We start from the raw sequence: 25,909 nt of genomic DNA, 5'->3' as shown, positions 1-25,909 counted from the left end.
AAAGCTACTTTCGTCCTTAAATTTTACAAACGAGTGTGCGATTCGTCGTCACTGCCATTTTCAACATGCCGCAGGCCCCTAGTATTTCTATAATAATAACAATAATAAACATACTGTCGTTTAATATAATAATAATTTGTTTAAATCAATGTCTAGTACATTGCTTCCAAGAAATTGGAATTCAGCGTAGTACTTCATTTGAACTGATTCATTCGAAAATTTTAGAACTACATGCCTGATGCATTTCATTTAATAGTTATAACAACAACAGACTTTCACAATTCCGACGACATCATAATTTAGACAACATGTGAGAGACGTTCCGACAGTAAGTTTCGTCAATGTTGTTCACATCGAAACTTTATTGCCAAAAAAACAGACCTTAACATCAAGAACTATACACCTTGCACTGTTTTTCGACATAACCGCCATCGAATTTGAGACGTGTGTCGTAGCGTGCAATCAGTTTGAAGAAACCACTCTGAACTCGGTGCCCTGCAATGCAAGGAATGGTCACATAGCCTGCCCCACTTTAGCACTGGTTTGGAAGTAACATCCCAAGACTGTGGCTTTCAATGCAGGGAACAGATGAAAGTCCTTCTCTGGACATGCAATACCAGCGACCAACAATTTGATGAGACATGATCTCTTCACCATACACGGCCTGTATGCCCTCGTGGGCACCCTAGACACACGTGTCCATTCATACCGGATAACAGCACGCACTGCCCTTGCCGACCACGTTGTCAGTACGCGTCCGTCTGCCATCGTGATGTGTACTGGAGTAACCTTGGGCACGCCGGCAAGCTGCTACTCTCTCTTCTTCGGCGCTCTGCGTATGCGTCATTCCTCTTCTGCTGACGCACCTTCGCTCGTTGGACTAGCAGCGGTTGTGGATTCATATGACGTATGTTTGTGTCACCTGGAGTACTATCTTCTCTTTAAAAAGCAGAGACGAACTTACTTTCGGAACGTCCCTCGTAAAATCGACTTAGCAGTACTATCGTATATGTAGGTTTGCACAATATGGATATGCGAGCGAGAGAATGAGAGATATGCTGTATCTTTCAGCCGTTTCCCCCTATGTTCGGGAATTCGATCATTGTTATTATTTCTTTCTTTGTGAAGTGTCTTTTCGGTTCGGGCTTCTACGCTCCTGGAAATTGAAATAAGAACACCGTGAATTCATTATCCCAGGAAGGTGAAACTTTATTGACACATTCCTGGGGTCAGATACATCACATGATCACACTGACAGAACCACAGGCACATAGACACACGCAACAGAGCATGCACAATGTCGGCACTAGTACAGTGTATATCCAACTTTCGCAGCAATGCAGGCTGCTATTCTCCCATGGAGACGATCGTAGAGATGCTGGATGTAGTCCTGTGGAACGGCTTGCCATGCCATTTCCACCTGGCGCCTCAGTTGGACCAGCGTTCATGCTGGACGTGCAGACCGCGTCAGACGACGCTTCATCCAGTCCCAAACATGCTCAATGGGGGACAGATCCGGAGATCTTGCTGGCCAGGGTAGCTGACTTACACCTTCTAGAGCACGTTGGGTGGCACGGGATACATGCGGACGTGCATTGTCCTGTTGGAACAGCAAGTTCCCTTGCCGGTCTAGGAATGGTAGAACGATGGGTTCGATGACGGTTTGGATGTACCGTGCACTATTCAGTGTCCCCTCGACGATCACCAGAGGTGTACGGCCAGTGTAGGAGATCGCTTCCCACACCATGATGCCTGGTGTTGGCCCTGTGTGCCTCGGTCGTATGCAGTCCTCATTGTGGCGCTCACCTGCACGGCGCCAAACACGCATACGACCATCATTGGCACCAAGGCAGAAGCGACTCTCATCGCTGAAGACGACACGTCTCCATTCGTCCCTCCATTAACGCCTGTCGCGAAACCACTGGAGGCGGGCTGCACGATGTTGGGGCGTGAGCGCAAGACGGCCTAACGGTGTGCGGGACCGTAGCCCAGCTTCATGGAGACGGTTGCGAATGGTCCTCGCCGATACCCCAGGAGCAACAGTGTCCCTAATTTGCTGGGAAGTGGCGGTGCGGTCCCCTACAGCACTGTGTAGGATCCTACGGTCTTGGCGTGCATCCGTGCGTCGCTGCGGTCCGGTCCCAGGTCTACGGGCACGTGCACCTTCCGCCGACCACTGGCGACAACATCGATGTACTGTGGAGACCTCACGCCCCACGTGTTGAGCAATTCGGCGGTACGTCCACCCGGCCTCCCGCATGCCCACTATACGCCCTCGCTCAAAGTCCGTCAACTGCACATACGGTTCACGTCCACGCTGTCGCGGCATGCTACCAGTGTTAAAGACTGCGATGGAGCTCCGTATGCCACGGCAAACTGGCTGATAGTGACGGCGGCGGTGCACTAATACTGCGCAGCTAGCGCCATTCGACGGCCAACACCGCGGTTCCTGGTGTGTCCGCTGTGCCGTGCGTGTGATCATTGCTTGTACAGCCCTCTCGCAGTGTCCGGAGCAAGTATGGTGGGTCTGACACACCGGTGTCAATGTGTTCTTTTTTCCATTTCCAGGAGTGTATTATGCACCTCCTTGTGGTTTGGCAGTTATACTCTCGAGCCTTGTCGGATTTGTCGTTGACAACAGATATGGTAAGCCTGTGAATAAGCGCCTTTTCATGGCTGAAACGTTCCCTGTAGCCGGTCAGGTACCAAACGCATCCACGTGGGTAGGCTGCCTAACAAGCAACTGAAAAGGATCTAGTGTTAATGTTGCCAGATTGCGTACACCAATATCATAGGTGGCGGTGGTCAAGGGGGGGGGGGGGGGGGGGGGCAGCACCTGCCGTGACGGTATGAAGTGGCACTGACTTCACACTGCGATCACTTCTGTGTCTCATAACCGATAATTTGGACAGCAAGTCTTATATTTCTGGCGTGTTAAGACCGGAGGCTGTGACCTATCTCCAAGGTCTTCCTGATGTCATGTTTCAGCAACGCCTGATCTACCTCTATACAGAGGGGATTTGACTGTTACCTTGACTAGCAATTTCAGTTACTATCACTGCACGTGGACCTGATACGTGACAACGTAGCGAGATTGAAAAAGCCAACACATGTCCTACCAGCCTGTCCCTACTTTTTGTCAATGTTCCACAAGTTCATCTTCTTTTGATTCTGTGGAGAACCTGCCCATTTCTTATCAGTCCATCTATTTTTCAACGTCCTTCTATAGTATCTCGTATCAAACGCATGGATTCTCCTCTTTTCTGGCTTTCCCACACTGGGTTTTCGGTATCTAAGGAAGCACAAACAGAATACATGCACAAGGAATCTTACTCTGTAAGTGTAGGCCAGATGTGGTTTAAGTAATGAATTAATATGGACGGCATCTGAGGCGTACAGGCCAAATAAATTAATGAGAGATGATTACTGATCCACCAAGGTACACAAAACAGATCAGAACATCGATGCAGAAGTAACGGAAAAAGCAATCGAAATTTTAAGGGATGCAAAATCCGCAAGATTGACGAAGCTTTACAGAAGCTCGAAATTTAGGTCGACCTTCAATGTGAGATGCTTTTAATAGTTTGCACAACTGAACCTGTCTACAGATCTGTCGGAAATTCAAAAGAGGCTCTAATCGCACGTAAAGCACACCAGCAACAAGACGCACTTAATGGTAATGTTACTATGACAAGAGCCCCTAAAGCAGAGTTACTGAACACAGTTTTCCGAAATTCGCTCATTAAACAAGACGAAGTAAATATTCCAGAATTCGAATCAAGAACAACTGCCAACATGAGTAACTTAGAAGTAAATATCCTTTGTTCAGTGAAGCAGCTTAAATCACTTAATAACGGCAAGGCTTCCGATCTAGATCGTAGACCAGCTCCGTTCCTTTCAGAGTATTCTGATCCAATATCTCCATATTTTAGCAGTCATATACAAGCCCTCGCTCGACGAAAGATCCATACCTAAAACTGGAAAGTTGCACGGGTCACACCAATACTCAAGAAAGGAAGTAGCAGTAATCCGCTGAATTACAGAGCAATATCCCTAACGTCGGTATGCAGTAGGCTTTTGCAACATATACCGTGTTCTAACATCATGAATTACCGCCAAGAGAACGATTTAGTGACAAATACACTATACGAATTCAGAAAATATCGTCCTTGTGAAACACAACTAGCTCTTTATGCTCACGAAGTAATGACTGCTATTGACAAGGCATTTCAAGCTGATTCCATATTTTTTAAATCTTCAGAAGGCTTTTGACACCGTTTCTCACAAGTGACTGCTAACTGAATTGCGTGCCTACGGAGTACCGCCTTAGCTGTGCGACTGGATTCGTGATTGCCTGCCAGAAAGGTCACAGTTCGCAGTAACTGACGGACAGTCATCGAGTAAAATAGAAGTACTATCTGGCGTTCTCCAAGTAAATGTTATAGGCCCTCTGCCATTCCTGATCTACATAAACGATTTAGGACACAATCTAAGCAGCCCTCTTTAATTGTCTACAAATGATGCTGTCATTTACAAAATAATTGAGACAAGATGTCTGTATGGTGCGAAAAGTGGCAATTGACTCTGAATAATGAAAAGTGTGAAGTCATCACGTGATCACTTAAAGGAATTTGGTAAATTTCGGTTGCACGACATTAATGACCAGTTTCGGCGTCACGTAGAAGCCTTCTTCAGAAAATGTTCACGCGGCAACACGATCGTAAACTGCTCTTTACGATTTTCTCAATATTACTTCTGCATGAACTCGAGACCGGTCTTTAATCAAATATCATTGTGATGTAGACTATTGTTTTAACTCAGTTGTACCACCAGACCGCTGTTCCTCCTCTGGACCGTGTAGTACAAATTTATAAACACGGCTTTCGTTGCAGCAGGATCTTCTCATCAAATTTCGGTCACCAACTTTCTCCTCCGAACACGAAAATATTTTGTTGCCCCCGCCTACATAAAGAGAAATGATCAACGTAATGAAATAAGAGAAATCAAAGCTCGCGTGGAAATATTTAAATGTTCGTTTATCCCCGCGCTACTCTAAAGTGGAACGGTAGAGAAATACCTTGAAAGTGATTCGATAAAAGGTTGCAGGCACTTGATTGTGAAATGCAGAGTAATCATGTAGATTTAGCAAAGAAGTGGTTTCAGTCACAACTGAAGAACGGAGTATAATAGGTGATGTCTCAAACCAAATCCAAACAACTATAAAACACCTTTCCAACCCCGATTACATTAACATTGAAGTCTCTTAAGAACACTTACTGGGTATAATACTTCTCCTAACATACAGGGTGATTATAAACTTTCAAGAATGATGAAGGAGGGAGAATGAATCAACTTGAGATAACGGACCCTGAGTCCGGAGACTGCCGAGTCGGAAGTTATAAGCGAAAATCGTTCTAACACTTCTGATGGTGAAATACTTGCACTGGTACTTTATTGTTACGATTATATTGTAGCCAAACTTTCAAATATGGTAGTATGGACCAAATCAAGGAAAAAATGATCAGTAAACAAGGGCTTTAAATTGCATAATTTAAGAACTAAGAGCACTTATTCACCTTCAGAGGTGAAACACGTCTCTTCTACTGCAAGTTCTCTGGTTACCATACTTTTGGAGGTTACGGTGTGGACCAAAACCAGAAAAAAAGTCCAGTTAATACGGACTCTAAAGTTCATACCCTAAGAGCTTAAGAGTCTCCTGCTCCAAAACTATGGAAAGCAAAGAGATTGCAATAGAAGAGATTTGTTTCACGGTACCAAAGATGAACACTTGCTCCTACCACTTAAGGTACGCATTTTGGATCTCACATTTACTAGACCTTTCTTTTCCTTTTGATCCACCTTTAGAAATTGCCTACCCTACGATCTTATCAACAGCAATACCGGTACATGTATTCCACTCTCAGAGGTATCAGAACGATTTTTGATTGGTACCTTCTGCGGTCCCTTACCTCAAATTGATACCTTTGCCCTTCTCCATCATCCCTGAAAATTTGTAACATCGTCACGGAATCACCCTGCATATCAACAACTTCCACCAGAGAGTCAAACAACAATATTTTCTGAGTACACTAACATTCTGATTAGTGACAAGTCGCCAGGCAAAATGCGCACCACTGAAGAAACACACACACACTTGTATGCAAGTGGACCGAAGACAACAAATTAACCATAAATGTTTAAAAATAGTATTTGTTTTCAAGTAAAAAGAAAGTCCGAAAGAATGGACCTAAAAATTAAACATGAGTTCACAGAATGTATATCAAACACAAGACTCCTAAGGATTCATTTTGTAGGTAGGAAGGAAGATTAGTGTTTAACGCCAAGACGAAGGAAGGAGAAGGAAACTGAACATTCCTTTCCAAAGGAAACAACTCGACATTTGCCTGTAGCGATTCAGGGAAGTAACGGAAAATCTAATTCTAGATGGCTGGATGGGGATTTGAAACGCCGTCCTTCCGAAGGGAGCCGAGTGTGCTAACCACTGCACCACATCACCTGGTAAGCACGTTGACTCACAGCTGAAATAGGCTGAGCGTGTTACTCACCTTGAAAAGCGAATCACTACAATATGTCATTAAAAAACTTCGGAAAGTAGCCTCGGTGTGTAGCAGTTCATGCGCTATTACAACATTCTTTGGATATTTCCAATCTATACTCTACTATTTTACGGAATAAACGTCTGCGGAACAAATGTGCAAAGTATACTAACAGTCGTAAAGGTACACAAAAAGGCTACGTGAATTATTACAAAAAGAACAAGATTTGTGTGAAACTGTAGTAATTCTCATACTTCCATGTGAATACGTTTTCTATTTGAGCAGTCCCAACAAACAGATCTATACATGAACGTGAGAAAAGACCTCAGTTGGAAAAAAATCACACATTTTATGAATAAAACATAGTTAAAATCCAAAATTATTCACTTGGTTTCATCAAGAGGTCAAAGACAAAAGTGATATACACGCTTTCGAGAAACCTCTAAATTACAATTTATTAAAAAAGAGCTAGACTGTCAGGGGCTATATAAAATGGTAGGCAAATCAACTAGACAAATTGAGACAAATGTTGGTGCCGACGATTTGCTGTTATGTTGAAGACACACTTTACACCATTTGCAATACATCTACATCTACATCTACATCTACATGACTACTCTGCAATTCACATTTAAGTGCTTAGCAGAGGGTTCATCGAACCACAATCATACTATCTCTCTACTATTCCACTCCCGAACAGCGAGCGGGAAAAACGAACACCTAAACCTTTCTGTTCGAGCTCTGATTTCTCTTATTTTATTTTGATGATCATTCCTACCTATGTAGGTTGGGCTCAACAAAATATTTTCGCATTCGGAAGAGAAAGTTGGTGACTGAAATTTCGTAAAAAGGTCTCGCCGCAACGAAAAACGTCTTTGCTTTAATGACTTCCATCCCAACTCGTGTATCATATCTGCCACACTCTCTCCCCTATAACGCGATAATACAAAACGAGCTGCCCTTTTTTGCACCCTTTCAATGTCCTCCGTCAATCCCACCTGGTAAGGATCCCACACCGCGCAGCAATATTCTAACAGAGGACGAACGAGTGTAGTGTAAGCTGTCTCTTTAGTGGACTTGTTGCATCTGCTAAGTGTCCTGCCAATGAAACGCAACCTTTGGCTCGCCTTCCCGACAATATTATCTATGTGGTCCTTCCAACTGAAGTTGTTCGTAATTTTAACACCCAGGTACTTAGTTGAATTGACAGCCTTGAGAATTGTACTATTTATCGAGTAATCGAATTCCAACGTATTTCTTTTGGAACTCATGTGGATCATCTCACACTTTTCGTTATTTAGCGTCAACTGCCACCTGACACACCATACAGCAATCTTCTCTAAATCGCTTTGCAGCTGATACTGGTCTTCGGATGACCTTACTAGACGGTAAATTACAGCATCATCTGCGAACAGTCTAAGAGAACTGCTCAGATTGTCACCCAGGTCATTTATATAGATCAGGAACAGTAGAGGTCCCAGGACGCTTCCCTGGGGAACACCTGATATCACTTCAGTTTTACTCGATGATTTGCCGTCTATTACTACGAACTGCGACCTTCCTGACAGGAAATCACGAATCCAGTCGCACAACTGAGACGATACCCCAAAGCTCCGCAGCTTGATTAGAAGTCGCTTGTGAGGAACGGTGTCAAAAGCTTTCCGGAAATCTAGAAATACGGAATCAACTTGAGATCCCCTGTCGATAGCGGCCATTACTTCGTGCGAATACAAGGAGACGGATTCTATACAAACATGTAACACATGATAATAAATATTGCATGTCGGTATTTGTGTGAATTTAAACTGTGTGTATATTTAAAGTATGTATATATTTTGGCGACTGTCATACAATGCAAATTATCTACGGATGTATAAATAAATTAATCAAACAAATTTCTGGACGTAGAGTAGATAACTTGCAGTGGCTGTTCGTAGTTGATGGCCGCCCAGTTGCCTGTCTTCTCAGGGGCATAGAGATCGGAACTAAGTAATTATTGACCGAATTTCAAAGACTTACAATGCTTTCATGCCCTACTGATTAGGAGGTATAATCTTATGTTAAAAGTTTAACCCGCCACGGAAGCCGAGAGCGCTAACGCGCTGCTTCCTGGACTTGGGTAGCCGCGCCGGAGCCAGATAGAATCCGCCCGGCGGATTAACGCTGAGGGTAAGTATGCCGGCCAGCCTGGATGTGGTTTTCAGGCGGTTTTTCACATCCCCCTAGGTGAATACCGGGCTGTCCCCCACGTTCCACCTCAGTTACACGCCTCGCAGACCTCTGAAAACGTTCGCACTATTTCATGGCTTACACTAAATGCAGGCAGCTGGGGTACGCTAATTCCATCCGGGGAGTTTGGGGTGGTGACAGGAAGGGCATCCGGCCACCCTCTGCAGCTAACACAGCCAAATACATAGTAACGAAGCCGACCCCGCGTTGAAGCGGGACAGAGGCCCAAAGAAAATGATGAATCTTATGTTAAAAGTTCAACACAATAAGACAAGCATTATTGTTCGAAGGTGTGTGTTTGTCTTGAGGCAGCATAATGGACGGGCGCAAATATATGCCCCATATTCTTCCTGTTCTGAGACTGAGGACACTTAGCTACTTCCAACAAACTTTAAACATAATTTCAAACTTTTACGAAACTTCTTCTCAGTGACTTCCACACAAAATGATGAAAGAATAAATGTTTATCGATTAGCACGTTTTCGCTATTAATACAGAAAGCTTCAACGTCAGGGACGAGGTTTTCAATTTATCATTTACTTACTACTAACTCTATTCGCAACACACTCTGCAGACGTTATATACCTATATCACTGAATGTACCTGGAAAATTATATCATTGTACGAAACATATCTCAGAAGATATGACGTCATAAACATTGAAAAACTTGAAAAACTTGCTTTTGCTTAAAATGGAGCGCTAATTACCCACACTATGTTCATCTAATGTTTCACAATGAGAGCACACAGTGACTTCCAACAAACTTTAAGCATAGCTTCAAATCATTTCTTTCCTCGCTTACACGCTTAACGTTGAATATATATACAACAACTCGTTTTTAAGTACCCGGATGTTTGTAGCTGTTTTGCATATGGGAGTTCGATTCTTTAAAGAATATGGGATTTCCTGATAGTATAAGAATAAATAAAAGCGTAGCTGCATTGCCAACAGAAATAATATTCTCAGTGTGCCATTTGAGCTTAACTAACACGTTTCTCAATTCGTTCACAGTATGGCTTATACTCCGCCTTTGCTGGCAGCTTCGTGTACATCTTCTTCGGCACGTGCAAGGAGGTGAACATTGGACCAACAGCTCTGCTCTCCCTACTCACATCAACCTACACGCACGATACAAGTCCTGATCTGGCTGTTTTGCTCTGTTTCTTGGCTGGGTGTGTGGAGCTGCTTTGCGGGCTTTTGCAACTAGGTAAGAACTAGTCTAACTGCTTAAATACTAGTATATATAAAAAAAAGAAATGTAACGATCTAAGGATAAAAAGTTTTTCACAAAGAAAACATTATTGTGGATGACAAAATTATCTATTTATTGCTTATTTAGCCTGACCAGATTAGAGCCTTAAGGTGCTCTCTTACATCTGACCAAAACACTTACCAAAGATATTACAAAAACATTCACAGGAAGAATAATAATAAAAATAAAAGTAATAATAATGACAATAGTAATAAAATAACAATAATAAAATTGACTCTAATAATAGTGAAAACAGTAGTAAAGGACATTAAGAACGATGTAGACTAGTTTAGCACAAATGAATACATGTTTAGTATTATAAAAGTTGAAGGAATAAAGAAAGAGGAGAAGACTGAAATAACAATGACAGAGGCTGTTAGGAAAGAACAGAATTTAGACAAAGAACCCTGCCAACACGGGGGAGGGAAAAGTTGTGGGGCAGGAAGGATTGACGAGACGAAACTACACACTAGTATATGGGAGAAATGGCTGTTGTGATATGAGCCATTAATCGTCTTTTGAAGTCTGGAAGGAATTCAGTTTCTCTGATTTTTTAAGAGTATTGTTCCTGCTACAGAAAATGATTTAGAGAACATGGCAGTGTCATGTGATGGTACAGAGAGGTTTTTACTTTGTTCAGAACAAATGTTTCTGCTGTGTTGTTCAGACAGTAGTGTATAAATTGAAATAAGTAAAAGGGATTTCAATGATTGAGAAAACGATAGAGTAGACACAGAGTCTGATAGTTTCTACGCTTGTCAGCATGCAACCATGATGAATGTTCGTAGGTAGAAGTTATGTGATCGGAATAGCGTACGTCACAATGTAACGCGCAGCAGCATTAATCGCCTGTTGTAGCCTGCAAGAACTTTTGTATGAAAGTCCTTGAAGAACAGCATCACCATAGTCAAGTATGGAGAGTATTAGTTACTTCTTTTTGAGCTCGAAAGGAAATACTGTTTTATATTTCTGTAGTCAGTGAAGTGATGCTGACATCTTCCTTCACAATGCAGTTGTGTTTTGCAGTCGCAAGTGATGGTCCAGAAAGTTCTTTGCAGAAGAGGAAAAGGTTATTTCTGTGACCTTAAATTACGTATAACGTATCTAGCTTCACAGCTAAATTTGGGACGTTTCGTCCCCTATTGTATGTGAGCATGAACAGTAGAAAGTAACTACCTTCATGCACTTGGTAGGCACGGTACTTATTTAGTATACAGCATTTAGATTACTTCCTACAGTAGGTGCTCCTACTTTGTTAACAATTATTATTCTGTTTTCATTGTACATTTTTCTTTAAAATTTCGTATTTCTGCCTTTGTTTTTAATGAGTACATCCAATTCAGTTATTTCTTACATCGAGTGTCAGCTACAACGACTGTGGTATGAATTGCTTCTCTTTTTCCACAGCTCAAATTATTTAAACGTATGTTCAGATCCTGGTAGAGAACAAAAGTTCAACTAACTTTAGCACATTTTGGTGTCCATTTACAGCAAGTCCCAGATCGAATATCTGAAATCATGTTAAACAGCTTATTGTTGTTGTGATCTTCAGTTCAAAGACAGGTGTGACGCAGTTTTCCATGACTGTCCATTCTGTGAAAGCCTCTTCATCTCTGCATAGATACTGCAACCTACATCCGTTTGAACCTGCTTACCGCAGTCTGGCGTTAGTCTACCTCAACAGTTTTTACCCTCCCACATTTCCCTTTGTTCCCAAAATTGCAATTCCTTGATGCCTCAAGATGTGTCCCACCAACCGACCCAATCTTTTATTCTGGTTGTGTCTTAATTTCTTTCCTGTCCAATTAAGTTCTGTGTGTCTTCACTAGTTAACCGATCTGCCAATGTAAACTTCGGCATTCTCTTGTAACAATGTATCTGAAGAGCTTCTACTCTTTTCTTGCCTGAAGAGTTTATAATCCACAATTCACTTCCGTACAAGTCTACACGCCAGACAGTACCTTCTCACCATCAGGTACACTCTCTGATCAGAAGTATCCGGCCATTCCTACCTAATGCGAAACTGATCACTGGATGTCACGCAAACCGTACCCGCCAATATACAAGCAGATGGGGAGTTTCGTGTTTGCAGTATAGAGACGGTAAGAGCGTAATCGCTCGGTCAGGAGATCTCAGTGAGTTCGCTGAGCAACAAATCTATTGTCAGCATTTCAACCCTCTAAATCTGCCTCACGCTGTCTGTTGGTGGTGTGATTTTGACGCGGAAACGTGAAATAATAACCACGGCTGAACCAAGACCGGGTAGACTTCATGTTGTCACGGACATGTACCGTCAAGCACCGTGGAGGGTTACTGAAAAAATTGGCATGATTTTAGTGCAATCACTCGTGAGTTCCAAAGTGCTACGAAGAGTCCAAATAGCACAATTACTGTGCTTAGGGAGTTAAAAATAATGGAGTACATTGGCCGAGCAGCTCGTCATAAGCCACGTATTTCTCTAGTCAATGCTAAGCGAGGCTTGAGGTGGTGTATGCGACTCCCCTAGACAGTGGATGACTGGAAACGAGTGATTCGCAGTTTTGAATCGCACGCTATACGCTGTGAAAAACCGATGGATGCTTTTGGGTTTGGCGAATGCCTAGAGAACATTACCCACCATCATATGTAGTGCCAACAGTAAAGTACGGAGGAAGTGGTATTAAAGTTTGGGGTTGTTTTTTGTAGCTGCAGTGTGGTCCTCTAACTGAGATCAAGGAAATGCTAAATGTTCAAGGATTTGAACACATTTTACAGCACTGTGTGAGACGCCCTGCTAAACCCGCAGGACAGGACAGGTAGTTTAAGTTGCGGAAAGGGGCCAAAATAAGTGGCTGTCAGTTACACTCGAACATACAATCTTTTATCTGATCAAACATTACAAGAGCCAAGAAAAAAAACTTTTTTAAAAAAACACAGCTTTAGTTTTGGAACTTAATTAGTGGCTGAATGCACCGTACAATTTCATGCCTTAAGGGCAAGACCACTATAATTTAAAAACGGCTGAAATCCAACATCAGAAATTTAAAGGGCAAAGCCTTATCTTAAAACAGTTCTTTAATTATGCTGAAGGTTCGAACAATCTGACACTTTAACAGTAAAACAACTTAAATTCAAAATCGCCTGAAGGCCCAACACTTAAGACTCAATAACATTAATTTAAAATAGCCAAAGGCTTTACGTCAAACATTTCTTAAATTAGGCTGAAGGCCCAAACCATCTGACGCTTTAAGGGCAAAACAACCTTAATCTAAAAATAGGCTAGAAGCCATCCAAGTACAAACAACAAGAACAAACAAGAAAAGGCAGTACACCCAAGGGCGCTCAGAAGTTCCGAGGGCCGGCCTGGAATTCAAACACTAACGCTCGCTTAGGTGAGACAGGCAGTTGGCCCAACCATTGTCGATTCGACGACAACCCAACTGACAGACAGTCAACGGACCCACCGACAAGATAACTCCGCTTCACCTGACCAGCACATGACAGGGAATTCCGTGGAACAAGGTAGAAGCTATTGGCGCCCACAACCAATTATACATTGAGCTGTCAAACTACGCACCATGCTGGACAGCGACAACACGATGAGGAAAATACACTGCCTGAATTCATGTCAATGGGCAGGGCAGGTAACCAGAACGTTAACGGCCACAAGGCAGAAGATTCCGCTAGTGCACTCCAATTCAAATAACCAAGTACAGTTAAACTCCACCGGAGGGTGGCTAAAATTTGCCAATTTGAAAACACACGTTGTCACTCGCTGGAATATCCCAACAGCTGGCAACTAATTCCAAACGACACAATGTGATCAGTCGTGACTTGCTGGTAGATTAAGTCAAAACTCAACTTTCATGTCCAGGGTCGGTGAGCCACGAACCTTGTGGCAATGGGAACAGCACCACACACTCCGACACCACACAGAGGCCACCAGCCGGCCCGACCAGACTATGCGCCGCGGAGATTTCCTCGCTGCTCCACGCCAACCGACGAAATGCCCGCACACAGCCCAGCCAGAAACTATAAGCGCCAGGCCAAAGATAGTCCAAGGTGCAAATATCGATACACATCGCTGCTGTCACCCGCGGAAAGAGAGGATAACAGCATAATCGTGATAACCGCGGGAGCCTAAACACAGAATAGCAACCAAGATTTAATCCCACGCATAGCATGAGCCAGCCACAGTTCACTGCGTTCTGCGTAAGTACAAGAACAGTCGGAGACGATGATTCTCCGTATCAGCATGACAACACAGCTTGTCATACAGCCTCGCATGTGGGACAAATGTTTGTGGATACTAACATTTCTGAAATGGACTGGCCCGCCCAGAATCCCGAACTGTACCCAATGAGACGCCTTTAGGATGAGTTAGAACGTCGACGTCGAGCCAGAACGCAACGCCCTGTGTAGCTTCTCTCGTTTTGGCTCCTGAGGAAGAGTAGGCTGCCATAGCTCCACACACATTTAGAGACATCAGTGAAAGTGTCTCCAGCAGAGTTCAAGCCGGCATAAATCCGAAGGCTTGGCATGCCCCATATTAGTGTGTGCTAACAGTTTACAACTTATTAAATGCATTCATAAAACAGCTTAAGATCTTTCAATTAATGTGCTCACTAAGTTGTATATCTAGCGGCTATGCTTGTGCGCGAATGCGGAGAGTTTGTCGTGGTTCGCATAAACATTAAGAAATTGTGTTGGGTATGAGTCTCAGAAGACGACAGCACGCCTAAGGAGACGCTGGTGCACATCTGGCGCATCTAGCGCCACCTGAGGTCCGTGACGTCGCTGCCTTTCAGGTGATCTTGAACCGGGGGATTCCTTCGCACATACGAGTGAATGTCTTACAGTGGTAAGGTCGTATACATCTGAGCGAAAGGCGAATGTGGATAACGGCTGTTCGGCTGTGCCTGTACGCCTTAACAGGTATGGTAAGTTACTATAGCTGGTAAAAGGCCAGAGCTAACATGAGTTTGATGCGACTAAACTGAAGACTTCCTCGAAATCAAAATTTACTTCGTTGCTGTTAATAGGGAGAAGTAGCTACAAGTGAATACATCGAGCAGCTTATCTCGAGGAGAAGATTAGTGTTTAACGTCACGTCGACAACGAGGTCTTTAGAGACGGAGTAGAAGCTCAGATTAGGGAAGGATGGAGAAGGAAGGCGACCGTGCCCTTTCGAAGGAATCATCCGGGCATTTGCGTTAAGCGATTTAGAGACATCACGGGAAACCTAAATCAGGAGGCTGGATGTGGGTTCGAAACGTCGTCGTCCCGAAGGATTATCTCCAGGAATTGTAATAGGACCGCTGCCGTCCACAACTTACAGGATGTTCCAGAGTCGTGACTTAGATGTTTCAGCGGATACCTGCAATTTAGTTTTTGCAGCCTGTAGCTGAATGTAGCCAAAACAAATACTAATGTTCACACTGGTCGTACGACGCCCTTTTCTCAACGGAAAATGTCGTCTGATCTGCCGTTATAGACTTTTTTTTTCAGTGACATTTTACGTGGACATTCGATAGAACGACCCCAGATAGTCGAGTACAATGATCTTTTTAATGAGGTGTGTTAACAGAGACGATAAAAGTAGAGCAGCATCTGACACTCCCGAAGCGACTACGTAACAGCACTGGCTGGCGGTAGCAGACTCACAGCACTGCCCGCACTGGCACAAGAGTCGGTAAAGTCGGGCACGTCCAGCACGTTTTCGCAGATCAGTTTTAAAGTGAAAGCTGTAGTAGCCTCTGTTAGTATTCTGCCTACATGGCTTGCTCAGTCGATAATAACAATATGCACAAAAATATCGGCGAATATTTGTTGGCCACATGTTCCTTACCCGACTGGAATCATCCCGTATGCCAGTCCACGCAGTTCCAACTGTTAACTACTGCCATGCAGCAGCATTATTCCATCACCACTGGAGTTTTTGGACCGAGCGAGATGGTGCAGTGCTTAGTTCACTGGACTCACATCAGGGAGGACAGTGGTTCAGATCCACGTCCGGTCATCCAGATTTAGGTCATTCGTGATTTCCTTAAATCGCTCCAAACGAAAGTCTGGATCATTCCCTTGAAAAAAAAGGCACGGCCGATTTCCTTTGCCATTATCCTTTAGTCCGAGCTTGTGCTCAGCTTCTAATGACCACGCTGTCGACGGAATGTTAAACTCTGAATCTCCTACTTCGTTCCTTGGAGTACTGGATAGTCTTCGTGTTTCGCTGTCCCTGTTAAAATGTATCGTTAAACAAAATAGTTCACTAGACTGTTTTCAATTGCTATACCGAATGGAAATTCTGCTTTAATATTTTTTTTTCCTTTTTGTAACGGGAAAGAAACTGACGTTTCCTCATCAATGCTGGGTTTTGCGTAAGACACGAGATCTGGCAGCCGAGCATGAGGGGTCCAACCCAGAGGTACTTGGATGAGAATGTTACGAATGGCAGGGGAAACTTGTAGGGCTGAGTTGAGCTGTGAAGCAGTTTCCTTAAATATATTTTATTTCACAAAAATCTTATCCGTTAAAGAAAAGCAACATCAATGATAACAACTGTAGTTAGTAACACTGACTTATTAACTGTGAATCATGCATGAAATTTCATGGATAAGTGTTAAATATTTGTATAACAATATCACATGCTCTTGTATGTAAGAATTAAAGTAGAACGCATTTAATCTTAATAGTGACCAGCTGACTGATAATTAATAAAGTAGAACAATAAAACTGTATATCAGTTTACTCGAATAAGGCTCCAAAAGCCACAGTTTTAACACGTGACTTAAGCTACCACTGTATAAACATGGAATAATTGTGCAACCATTCTTTCCATACCCCACAGACTTTATGCAAGTACGAGTATGTGTCTATGAGGACCATTCAACAAGTAATACATTTATTTCTTAAACCAGGTTCGTTTTATTCGGGATTCCTATATATCATATTATTCCCCATTCTTTTGGCTAAAAAAGCCCTATTTTCCAGCATAGCTTCCGTGAACTGCGACGGCCTTCCGCCACAATGCTATATGCCTGCACAGCGTCATTCTAGTGATCGACGCGAACCCAACGCCTTGCTGCATCAATAACTCCCCATCATCCACATTCTGCTTCCCGCAGAGTTCATCGTTAGTTGGACAAAACAAGTGGAAATCGAGAGGTGCGAGTTACGCACTGTATGGAGGATGAAGAAGAAGAGTCCAATGAAGTTTCGTGAGCTCCTCGCAGATGCACAGACTTTTATGAGGTCTTGCGTTGTCATAAAAAAGGAGAAATTCGTTTCCACTTTTTTTTTGCGACAAACACACTGAAGTCGTTTCTTTAATTTCTTGAGAGTAGCACAATTCCCTTCAGAAGTGATTGTTGTACCATGAGGGGGGACGTCAAACAGAATAAGCCCTGCAGAGCCCTAGAAGGCCGTCGCCATGGCTTTACCGGCTGAGATTGCAGCTGTGAACTTTCTCTTCAGAGGAGATGTGGTGTAGCGCCACTCCATGGATCACCATTTTGTTCGAAATGATGAACCCATATATCATCACCTTTGATGATGTTCGATACAACATTGTCATGATCAGCCTCGTAATAGCTCACAAGGTGTTCCACACAGTTGGTCCTTCATTGCTCTTTATGGTCTTGTTAGGTGGCTACAAACCTAGTAGGCACACACCTTTGAGCACCCCAGCTACTAAATGAGTGTGTCAGCACTATCAACTCAGATGTCCAATTGTGTGGCGAGGTGTTTGATTGAGATTTGTCCATCACCTCAAATGAGAATGTGCTGGTCGGCACACAGGAGGTCGGACAGGTTTGGGCAGCCTTGCTGCTATGATGATAGACGTCTCAGCAATGACTCATCATGCTTTTGTTCATTTCAGGTATCTGTAGACATTCTGCAAGCGCCTACGAACGTCTGCCAAACTCTGGTTTTCTGCCAAAAGAACATTCCATGATGTCCAACAACAAAGTCCCCATTTTTTCAGCCAAAACTGATCGAGGAAAATAATGTGTTGCGTTACTTCTTGATCACCCTCATGGGTATGGTTGTATGTATGTGTGTCTGGAATCTCTTTCCAAACCAGTTGATCGAATTCAACCAAATTTTGGACATAATCAGCGAACTTGACTAGTATCAGCACTGTTGGCTATGTAACCTCCTAGCACCAACACAAGCAGAGAAAATGACACAAACGTGTTTTACAGCCCCTGCCATATGGGCTTCCCTGCATGACAAGTGTTTTGGAGCAGTATCAGCCTTCTTTATAGACGTCACTGCTGGGGGAAGATTGAGATGGACAGAGGTGGGGATGGGCAGAGAGAGGAGAGAAGTAGGGGATCCATAAAGAGAGGAAGAGCATGAGAGCATGGGTGCAGACAGAGGAGGAGGGAGGAGAGAAGGAATGGAGAGAGGGACACAGGAGGTAATGGATAGGGAGAGGATTGTAGGAGGAGATGCATAAGAACAGGGGGCAGGAGGAAATGGATAGAGGGGGGGAGGGGTCAGGAGGAGCTGGATCGAGAGAGAGGGCCAGAGGAAAGGAATAGCTTCAGTCTTCTAGGCCAATCTCAAGTGATTTTGAGGTTCTGTACGACATTTCATTTCATATATTGAAATATATATTATATGTTAGTTTATATTAAGGCACATTTTCTATTACAGGTAATGCATTTAAAGTGCATTTACGTTCACATCATTATATTTCTCTTCCTGGAGGGAGTGTAAAATATTATATTTTGTACAGTACCACAAAATCACCTGAGATTGGCCTACATGGCTGAAACTAGTTATGAACAAATATTGGAACACCTTCTGTTAATAAATTCATTGCTATGGTACTCACTTTGAAGAAAATCTATATTTTACTGTTTTTGACAGCTACTGAACATATTTTTAGTATGGCGTATAACAAAAAACTTTATTTCCTTCTCATAAATTATTAATTCAGCATAAATTATTAACTAGAAGCAAAAGAAAGAGGATATTAATAAGGGCTGAGAAAATATCTTTTTCAAATAATTATGTTTTTATTATTTTTTTGTTTTTATTCCCTTGCTTTGATCAAATAAAACTCACTGTTTATATCATTAAACTCAAATTTAGCAGCTGAATAACAAAAAATTGGGTATTACATAAAGTAAGGACTGCTTACGGTGGTGTTGCAACACTAGAAGCTTGAGCAGTGCAACCGTCAGCACTCGCAAAGCATACCTTTGTGTATTCAACTTAAGATAAACTGGTTTGAAGGCCCAACGACAAGCAATTGTTCATAAACTTTTTTTTTTTTTTGCACAGGAGGTAGTACTGGATGGAGGACAAGTAAACGACATATCCCCTCCACTTTTCTGCTTTTCTGCTTGCTTCCCCTACCATCGCGTCTCGCTTCAGTAGTCAGTCGGCAAAAATCGGAAGCCTTCACTCCAATGACGCATTTGCCTCAGCACCCGCTCGCCGACCTCTGAGATCCTACAGCAACGTAGAGCAGAAGCAGCAAGAACTCCTTTGATGGAAATGAGCGAACTGTGTAGGCCGCAGCTGTGTGAACCAAGTGCAGTCTTTCCACATACACCGTGTTGGCAATAGACGCCTGTTCGATGGCAGTTATCGATGTGACATCGAACGATTAATATAGATATTCCGTATAATCATATATAGTAGCACTAGGTATCGATATCGACGTTCGGTCGAATAATATTTACCGACATATCTGCGCCAATAATTTAGGTTTAGAATTCAGATCGTAACGTACGATTTCGCTTGCTATTTGAAACTGGATCAATAAAAAATGTAAGGAAAACCAAATTTAATATTTCAAAAAATTGAAAAAGTTATACTACATTGTATGAAATACCAGGCAGGAAAAACACTCAGAATATAGACAATATAGAGAAACTTATTTTCTAAGGAAATTAAAAAATTAATTTACTGGAATTTTCTGTTTTTAATCTTTTCTCTGAGCAAAAATCGCTTCACCAGCTATTGAAAATAGGCTTCCTGTCGCAACTGAAGTCCCTTCGATTGTTAAATACTTCCTAGCGATCTGATACACATTGTGGATGGATTATCTCCTAACTGTCCCAGAGGTAGCATCCATAAATGTAATAATTCTGGAAGAGTGTCTTCAGTTTCAAGAATTATCCTCTCCTTTTTTAACCTTTCACAATTCAGAATTACATTTCAAACTTTTCTACCACCCTTACTTTCGAGTAAGAAGAATACACAACTGCTGACAGTCAAAATTTCTCTAAAAATTCAAACAAAAAAACTGTAGGTATCATTCTTATGTTAAACTATTTCAATATTGAAAATAAAGTAGAGCTAAATTTTCTCTGTTGTGTGCTAGATGGCGAAATAATATTTTCCGATTATATCCCCACAAAATATCGGTATTACCAATATATCAGCTGGATAAATATTAGTTAAAAGTATATTTCTACATATTATTATCCTACATTCCAGTCATAGTAGCAGGCGTTTCTTGATGGATGTCACTTGGACGAAATGACACGGGGACAACTTGCATTTACAGTCGCGAGTCGAGTGAAAGGCTCCTTCCCGTCAGCCAGAGATGGGAACGCGAGGAGTAGGAAAACACACATACTTTTCTCAGTTAATTCTTACAGTGTCTTCCTTTCTTGTTTTTCTCTTTTGTCAATTTTGTAGACCCCTCTGTGTCTGCGATCCTGGTAGCTGCCTACCTCGCCATTCCCTTAGCACAGCTCCGTTTATACTGTTGTTGTTGCACTCCGATATACTTGTGGGAGGCATGATTTAAGCATTTAGTGCAAAAATGTGATCTGAGTGAAAAAGAGTGTTTAAAATTTAATTTTCTATTTCACCACTGCCTTAGTTTATTTTAACAAGTACAGTAATTTAGTGACTTGCTGTACGTGTTGGAGCAAAAGTTTATTCATGTTTTCCGTGCATTACCAAAAATTAAAATGTGTGGATCTTTTTTTAGCAAGAACTCGGAAACAGCTGTATTTTCAATCAATATTATTAAGTCACTACCGGTTTCATAGCTTATAGCCACATCATCAGATGTATATAAACATTAAAACATGCTAAACAAAATGGCATAGAATACAGAAGACCTAACCTTCATAGTTAAAACCGTAATTTCCCTAGGGCGGACGGTCAGTAAATACAAAGTTGGGCAACAGAAAACCCCCTGTGCCATGTAACACACACCCGCCATCAAGTGAGCACAACATAGAGTCACGCAAGTGAGCCACAGCAACCACCGGCCACACACAACATCTACTACCCACAAAACGGTAGCGGCTTAACCCTAACAATATCAAGGCATTTTATATAAAGCACGTTTCCAAGGGGGAGGGGGGGGGGAGAGTATTTTAAGCCCACCTGAAAAAAAATTAAAAATACAAAATTCATTAATTGTTGTTGAATTAATCTAGCAATACCCTTTTAAAAGAGTTCATCGTGTGAAATTAGAGTCAAGAACCTCGAAATGTGGCAATTTTGGGCAACGTCAACACACTTAAAATACCATTGAGTTTACGACCACCGGAGAAAAATTTTAAAGATGTAAATTTCTTCCATCGTAGCTCAATTTGACTCCAAACAGACTTTTTATGAGGTACTAATGTGTAAGTAAGGCCTTGAACCCAGAAATCTTGAATACTACATTCATTTGGGAAAATGACTTCTGCTAATGAAACTTAAGAGTTTTAGGTTAAGTTTAACTGAAAAATTGAAGACATATGTAATTTGGTAGAGGAATTCGTTAAATACTATAAACATGTTTCCAGTATTTTAAAATATAATGAAACTTACTAAAATATTTTCAAAACATGAACATAAAATATACCCCACCCCCTTCCATGGTACCGCGAGCTGTTTGTGGAGTTGTTGCTAAAAATTGTAAAACCACAGCAGCAGGTGCTCCAATCATAGTCATTTTTAAAACATGTGGACTTAAGATTAATAACATTGCAAGATTATTAATAATGTTGCACTACATATCACTGTACTGTTGTGCTGTATATGCAGTACCACTTATTAACTTAAGAAACCAATAGCATAACAGTACTTTTAGCCCAGGGCAACCACATGTTTTCGTATTAGCAGGAGCAAATCATTTTTCCCACATTCATGATTTAGAAATTCTGAGGACATCGTTATCTGCTCATTATTTTCTCCTATAGGTTTCTACCGTGCACTTTTATTACCGGTTATAAACATGAACAAGCTAACAGTGTCACTATAGTAAAAATTGGTTTTACCTTTACATATTTCTCGTTATCCCGTTATATACGTTAGTTTCTGTTGGCCCCATCGTAAGCCCTATTATAACATTTAACTGTTTTTCTTCCTTTTAAAAATTTCGTTCATATAATATTTTCCACAATTTGCTCTGTCGAACCACCACCACAAGCTTCACCACTGATTTCGAAATCGACTTACGTGGAAACTACATCGTGTTTATGCTCAGACACAGCCTGAAGGATAAAGTATGACATAAAACTGTACAATTTATAATCTAAATCATTTTGAGTTCTGTGAGAAATATAGATGGCATTTCTAAAATCTTTCTGCAATGTTCCGTCACCTAATTGTACTCTAAACTGCAATAAATCATCATACATACCATTTAAATTAGTTTTTCTCACAAAATCAGATCATGTAATCTACAAAACATTATTCAAGAAACATTTATTTCCGCTTAGTACAATTAGTTTATACTACTTTCACAAGATTTTCATTGGAAGGAACCCTTCTGCACCCTTACTTTTGTTTGTTATACCATAAACAAAATTACCATTATGACTACCATGCTTTATACGTGGCTGGTAAAGCATACGCAACTTTCAAAGGGCAGCTTTAACATGCACACCATGTGGATAAACTTACTTTTGTACTCTAAGAGTAGACACGTTCAAACGACTGTGGTGAAATACTGACTTTTAAAGTGGAACTCGAAGCTACCTGTAGTCGAGTCGCTGAAAGTTGCAGCGGGCTGGTCGCAGCAGCTAGACGTGCCTGCAGGAGCCAATCACGTTACGCGATTTTGTTAACATCTCTATGGCAACGACTCAGTGTTGCGGAGCTCTATAGATGGCTATTGTTTTTCACAGCAACCGTCTGCACTTCGTAGTTGCAAGCCCAGCAACAGCGTTGCCAACCGTCAAAGATCAAACTTGCACCGACTGGACTACACATCAATTAATGTCAGCGGACAATCCATATAGGCGACAGCATAATTAAAGGAACCCGCGCGACTGCTCAAGGGTTAACTGCTTTAGAATAAACCAACCTTGGATATACTGATAGCATATCCAGTCGCAAAGTTCTCTTATGCAACATTCTTCCTGAAATTACACTGAGGTGACACAAGTAATGGAATACCTGACAATATCGTGTCGCACCTCTTTTAGCCCAACGCAGTGCAGCAGCTCGACATGACATGGACTCAAGAAGTCACTGAAAGGCCCCTGCAGAAAGAACCATAGTGCCTCTGTAGCCATTCATAATTGCGAAAGTGTGCACGATCTGACCTCTCGATTATGTCCCATAAATGTTCGATGGCATTCATGTCTGGCGATCTGGATGGCCAAATCATTCGCTCGAATTATCCAGAATGTTTTTCAAACCAATCGCGAGCAGTTGTGATCAGATGACATGGTGGATTGTCATCCATAAAAATTCCATCGTAGTTTGAGAACACGATGTCCATGAATGGCGCAGATGATCTCCAAGCAGCCGAACATAATCATTTCCGGTCAATGGACGGATCAGTTGCTCCAGAGGACAGCCCAAACCAATATGTGGCCGCCACCACTTTGCACAGTGTCCTGTTGAGAACTTGAGTCGAGGCTTCGCAGGGTCTGCGCCACACTCAAAACCTACCACCAGCTCTTACCAACTGAATTCTGGATTCATCTGATCCAGCCACAGCTTTCCAGCCATCTGCTGTCCATCCGATATGGTCACGAGCCCAGGCAGGCGATGTCACGCTGTTAGCAAAGGCACTCGCGTCGGTCGTCTGCTCCCATAGCCCATTAACGTCGAGTTTCGCCGCACTGTCAGAACGGCTATGGTCTTCGTATGTCCCACATTGATTTCTGCGGTTATTTCACGCAGTGATGCGTGTCTGCTAGCGCTGACAACTCTACGCGAACGCCGCTGCCCTCGGTCGTTATGTGAAGGCGTTGTCCATGATGAGAGGTAATACCTGAAATCTGGTATTCTTGGCAGTCTTGACCCTGTGGATCTCGGAATACTGATTTCCATAACGGTTTCCGAAATTGAATGTTCCAAGCGTCTAGCTGCAACTACCATCTCACGTCCAAAGTCTGTTGATTCCCGTCGTGCTATCATAACCACCTCAAAAATCTTTTCACATGAATCACCTGAGTGCAAATGACAGCCCCGCTAATGCATTGCCCTGTACCTTGTGTACACGATACTGCCAGCATATGTGCATATCGCTATCTCATGACTCAATGTCACCTCAGTGTATAATTTTTGTCCAATGGCCATGGAATCGGTAAAGTCTTATACTTACGAAATCGTCTCCTTTTTTTGCAACGTCGGAAATACACTCCTGGAAATTGAAATAAGAACACCGTGAATTCATTGTCCCAGGAAGGGGAAACTTTATTGACACATTCCTGGGGTCAGATACATCACACGATCACACTGACAGAACCACAGGCACATAGACACAGGCAACAGAGCATGCACAATGTCGGCACTAGTACAGTGTATATCCACCATTCGCAGCAATGCAGGCTGCTATTCTCCCATGGAGACGATCATAGAGATGCTGGATGTAGTCCTGTGGAACGGCTTGCCATGCTATTTCCACCTGGCGCCTCAGTTGGACCAGCGTTCGTGCTGGACGTGCAGACCGCGTGAGACGACGCTTCATCCAGTCCCAAACATGCTCAATGGGGGACAGATCCGGAGATATTGCTGGCCAGGGTAGTTGACTTACACCTTCTAGAGCACGTTGGGTGGCACGGGATACATGCGGACGTGCATTGTCCTGTTGGAACAGCAAGTTCCCTTGACGGTCTAGGAATGGTAGAACGATGGGTTCGATGACGGTTTGGATGTACCGTGCACTATTCAGTGTCCCCTCGACGATCACCAGAGGTGTACGGCCAGTGTAGGAGATCGCTCCCCACACCATGATGCCGGGTGTTGGCCCTGTGTGCCTCGGTCGTATGCAGTCCTGATTGTGGCGTTCACCTGCACGGCGCCAAACACGCATACGTCCATCATTGGCACCAAGGCAGAAGCGACTCTCATCCCTGAAGACGACACGTCTCCATTCATCCCTCCATTCACGCCTGTCGCGACACCACTGGAGGCGGGCTGCACGATGTTGGGGCGTGAGCGGAAGACGGCCTAACGGTGTGCGGGACCGTAGCCCAGCTTTATGGAGACGGTTGCGAATGGTCCTCGCCGATACCCCAGGAGCAACAGTGTCCCTAATTTGCTGGGAAGTGGCGGTGCGGTCCCCTACGCCACTGCGTAGGATCCTACAGTCTTGGCTTGCATCCGTGCGTCGCTGCGGTCTGGTCCCAGGTCTACGGGCACGTGCACCTTCCGCCGACCACTGGCGACAACATCGATGTACTGTGGAGACCTCACGCCCCACGTGTTGAGCACTTCGGCGGTACGTCCACCCGGCCTCCCGCATGCCCACTATACGCCCTCGCTCAAAGTCCGTCAACTCACATACGGTTCACGTCCATGCTGTCGCGGCATGCTACCAGTGTTAAAGGCTGCTATGGAGCTCCGTATGCCACGGCAAACTGGCTGACACTGACGGCGGCGGTGCACAAATGCTGCGCAGCTAGCGCCATTCGACGGCCAACACCGCGGTTCCTGGTGTGTCCGCTGTGCCGTGCGTGTGATCAT

The 25,909-nt window shown here is 43.0% G+C and overlaps 1 protein-coding gene across 4 annotated transcripts in view; it reads left to right on the top strand.

The window, feature by feature from the left end:
- The window catches only part of LOC126334990 (sodium-independent sulfate anion transporter-like), a 303,702-nt gene that overhangs the window by 212,589 nt on the left and 65,204 nt on the right, over nucleotides 1–25,909 (top strand). For all 4 annotated transcript variants that reach the window (XM_049997802.1, XM_049997803.1, XM_049997804.1 and 1 more), the window contains exon 3: nucleotides 9,799–9,994. In XM_049997802.1, the coding sequence (XP_049853759.1) occupies nucleotides 9,799–9,994 (196 nt within the window). The remainder of the gene's footprint in view (nucleotides 1–9,798; nucleotides 9,995–25,909) is intronic.

This window comes from Schistocerca gregaria, chromosome 2, assembly GCF_023897955.1.
Source record: "Schistocerca gregaria isolate iqSchGreg1 chromosome 2, iqSchGreg1.2, whole genome shotgun sequence".
Taxonomy (NCBI): Eukaryota; Metazoa; Arthropoda; class Insecta; order Orthoptera; family Acrididae; genus Schistocerca; species Schistocerca gregaria.
This window is presented reverse-complemented; position numbering and strand designations above follow the sequence as displayed.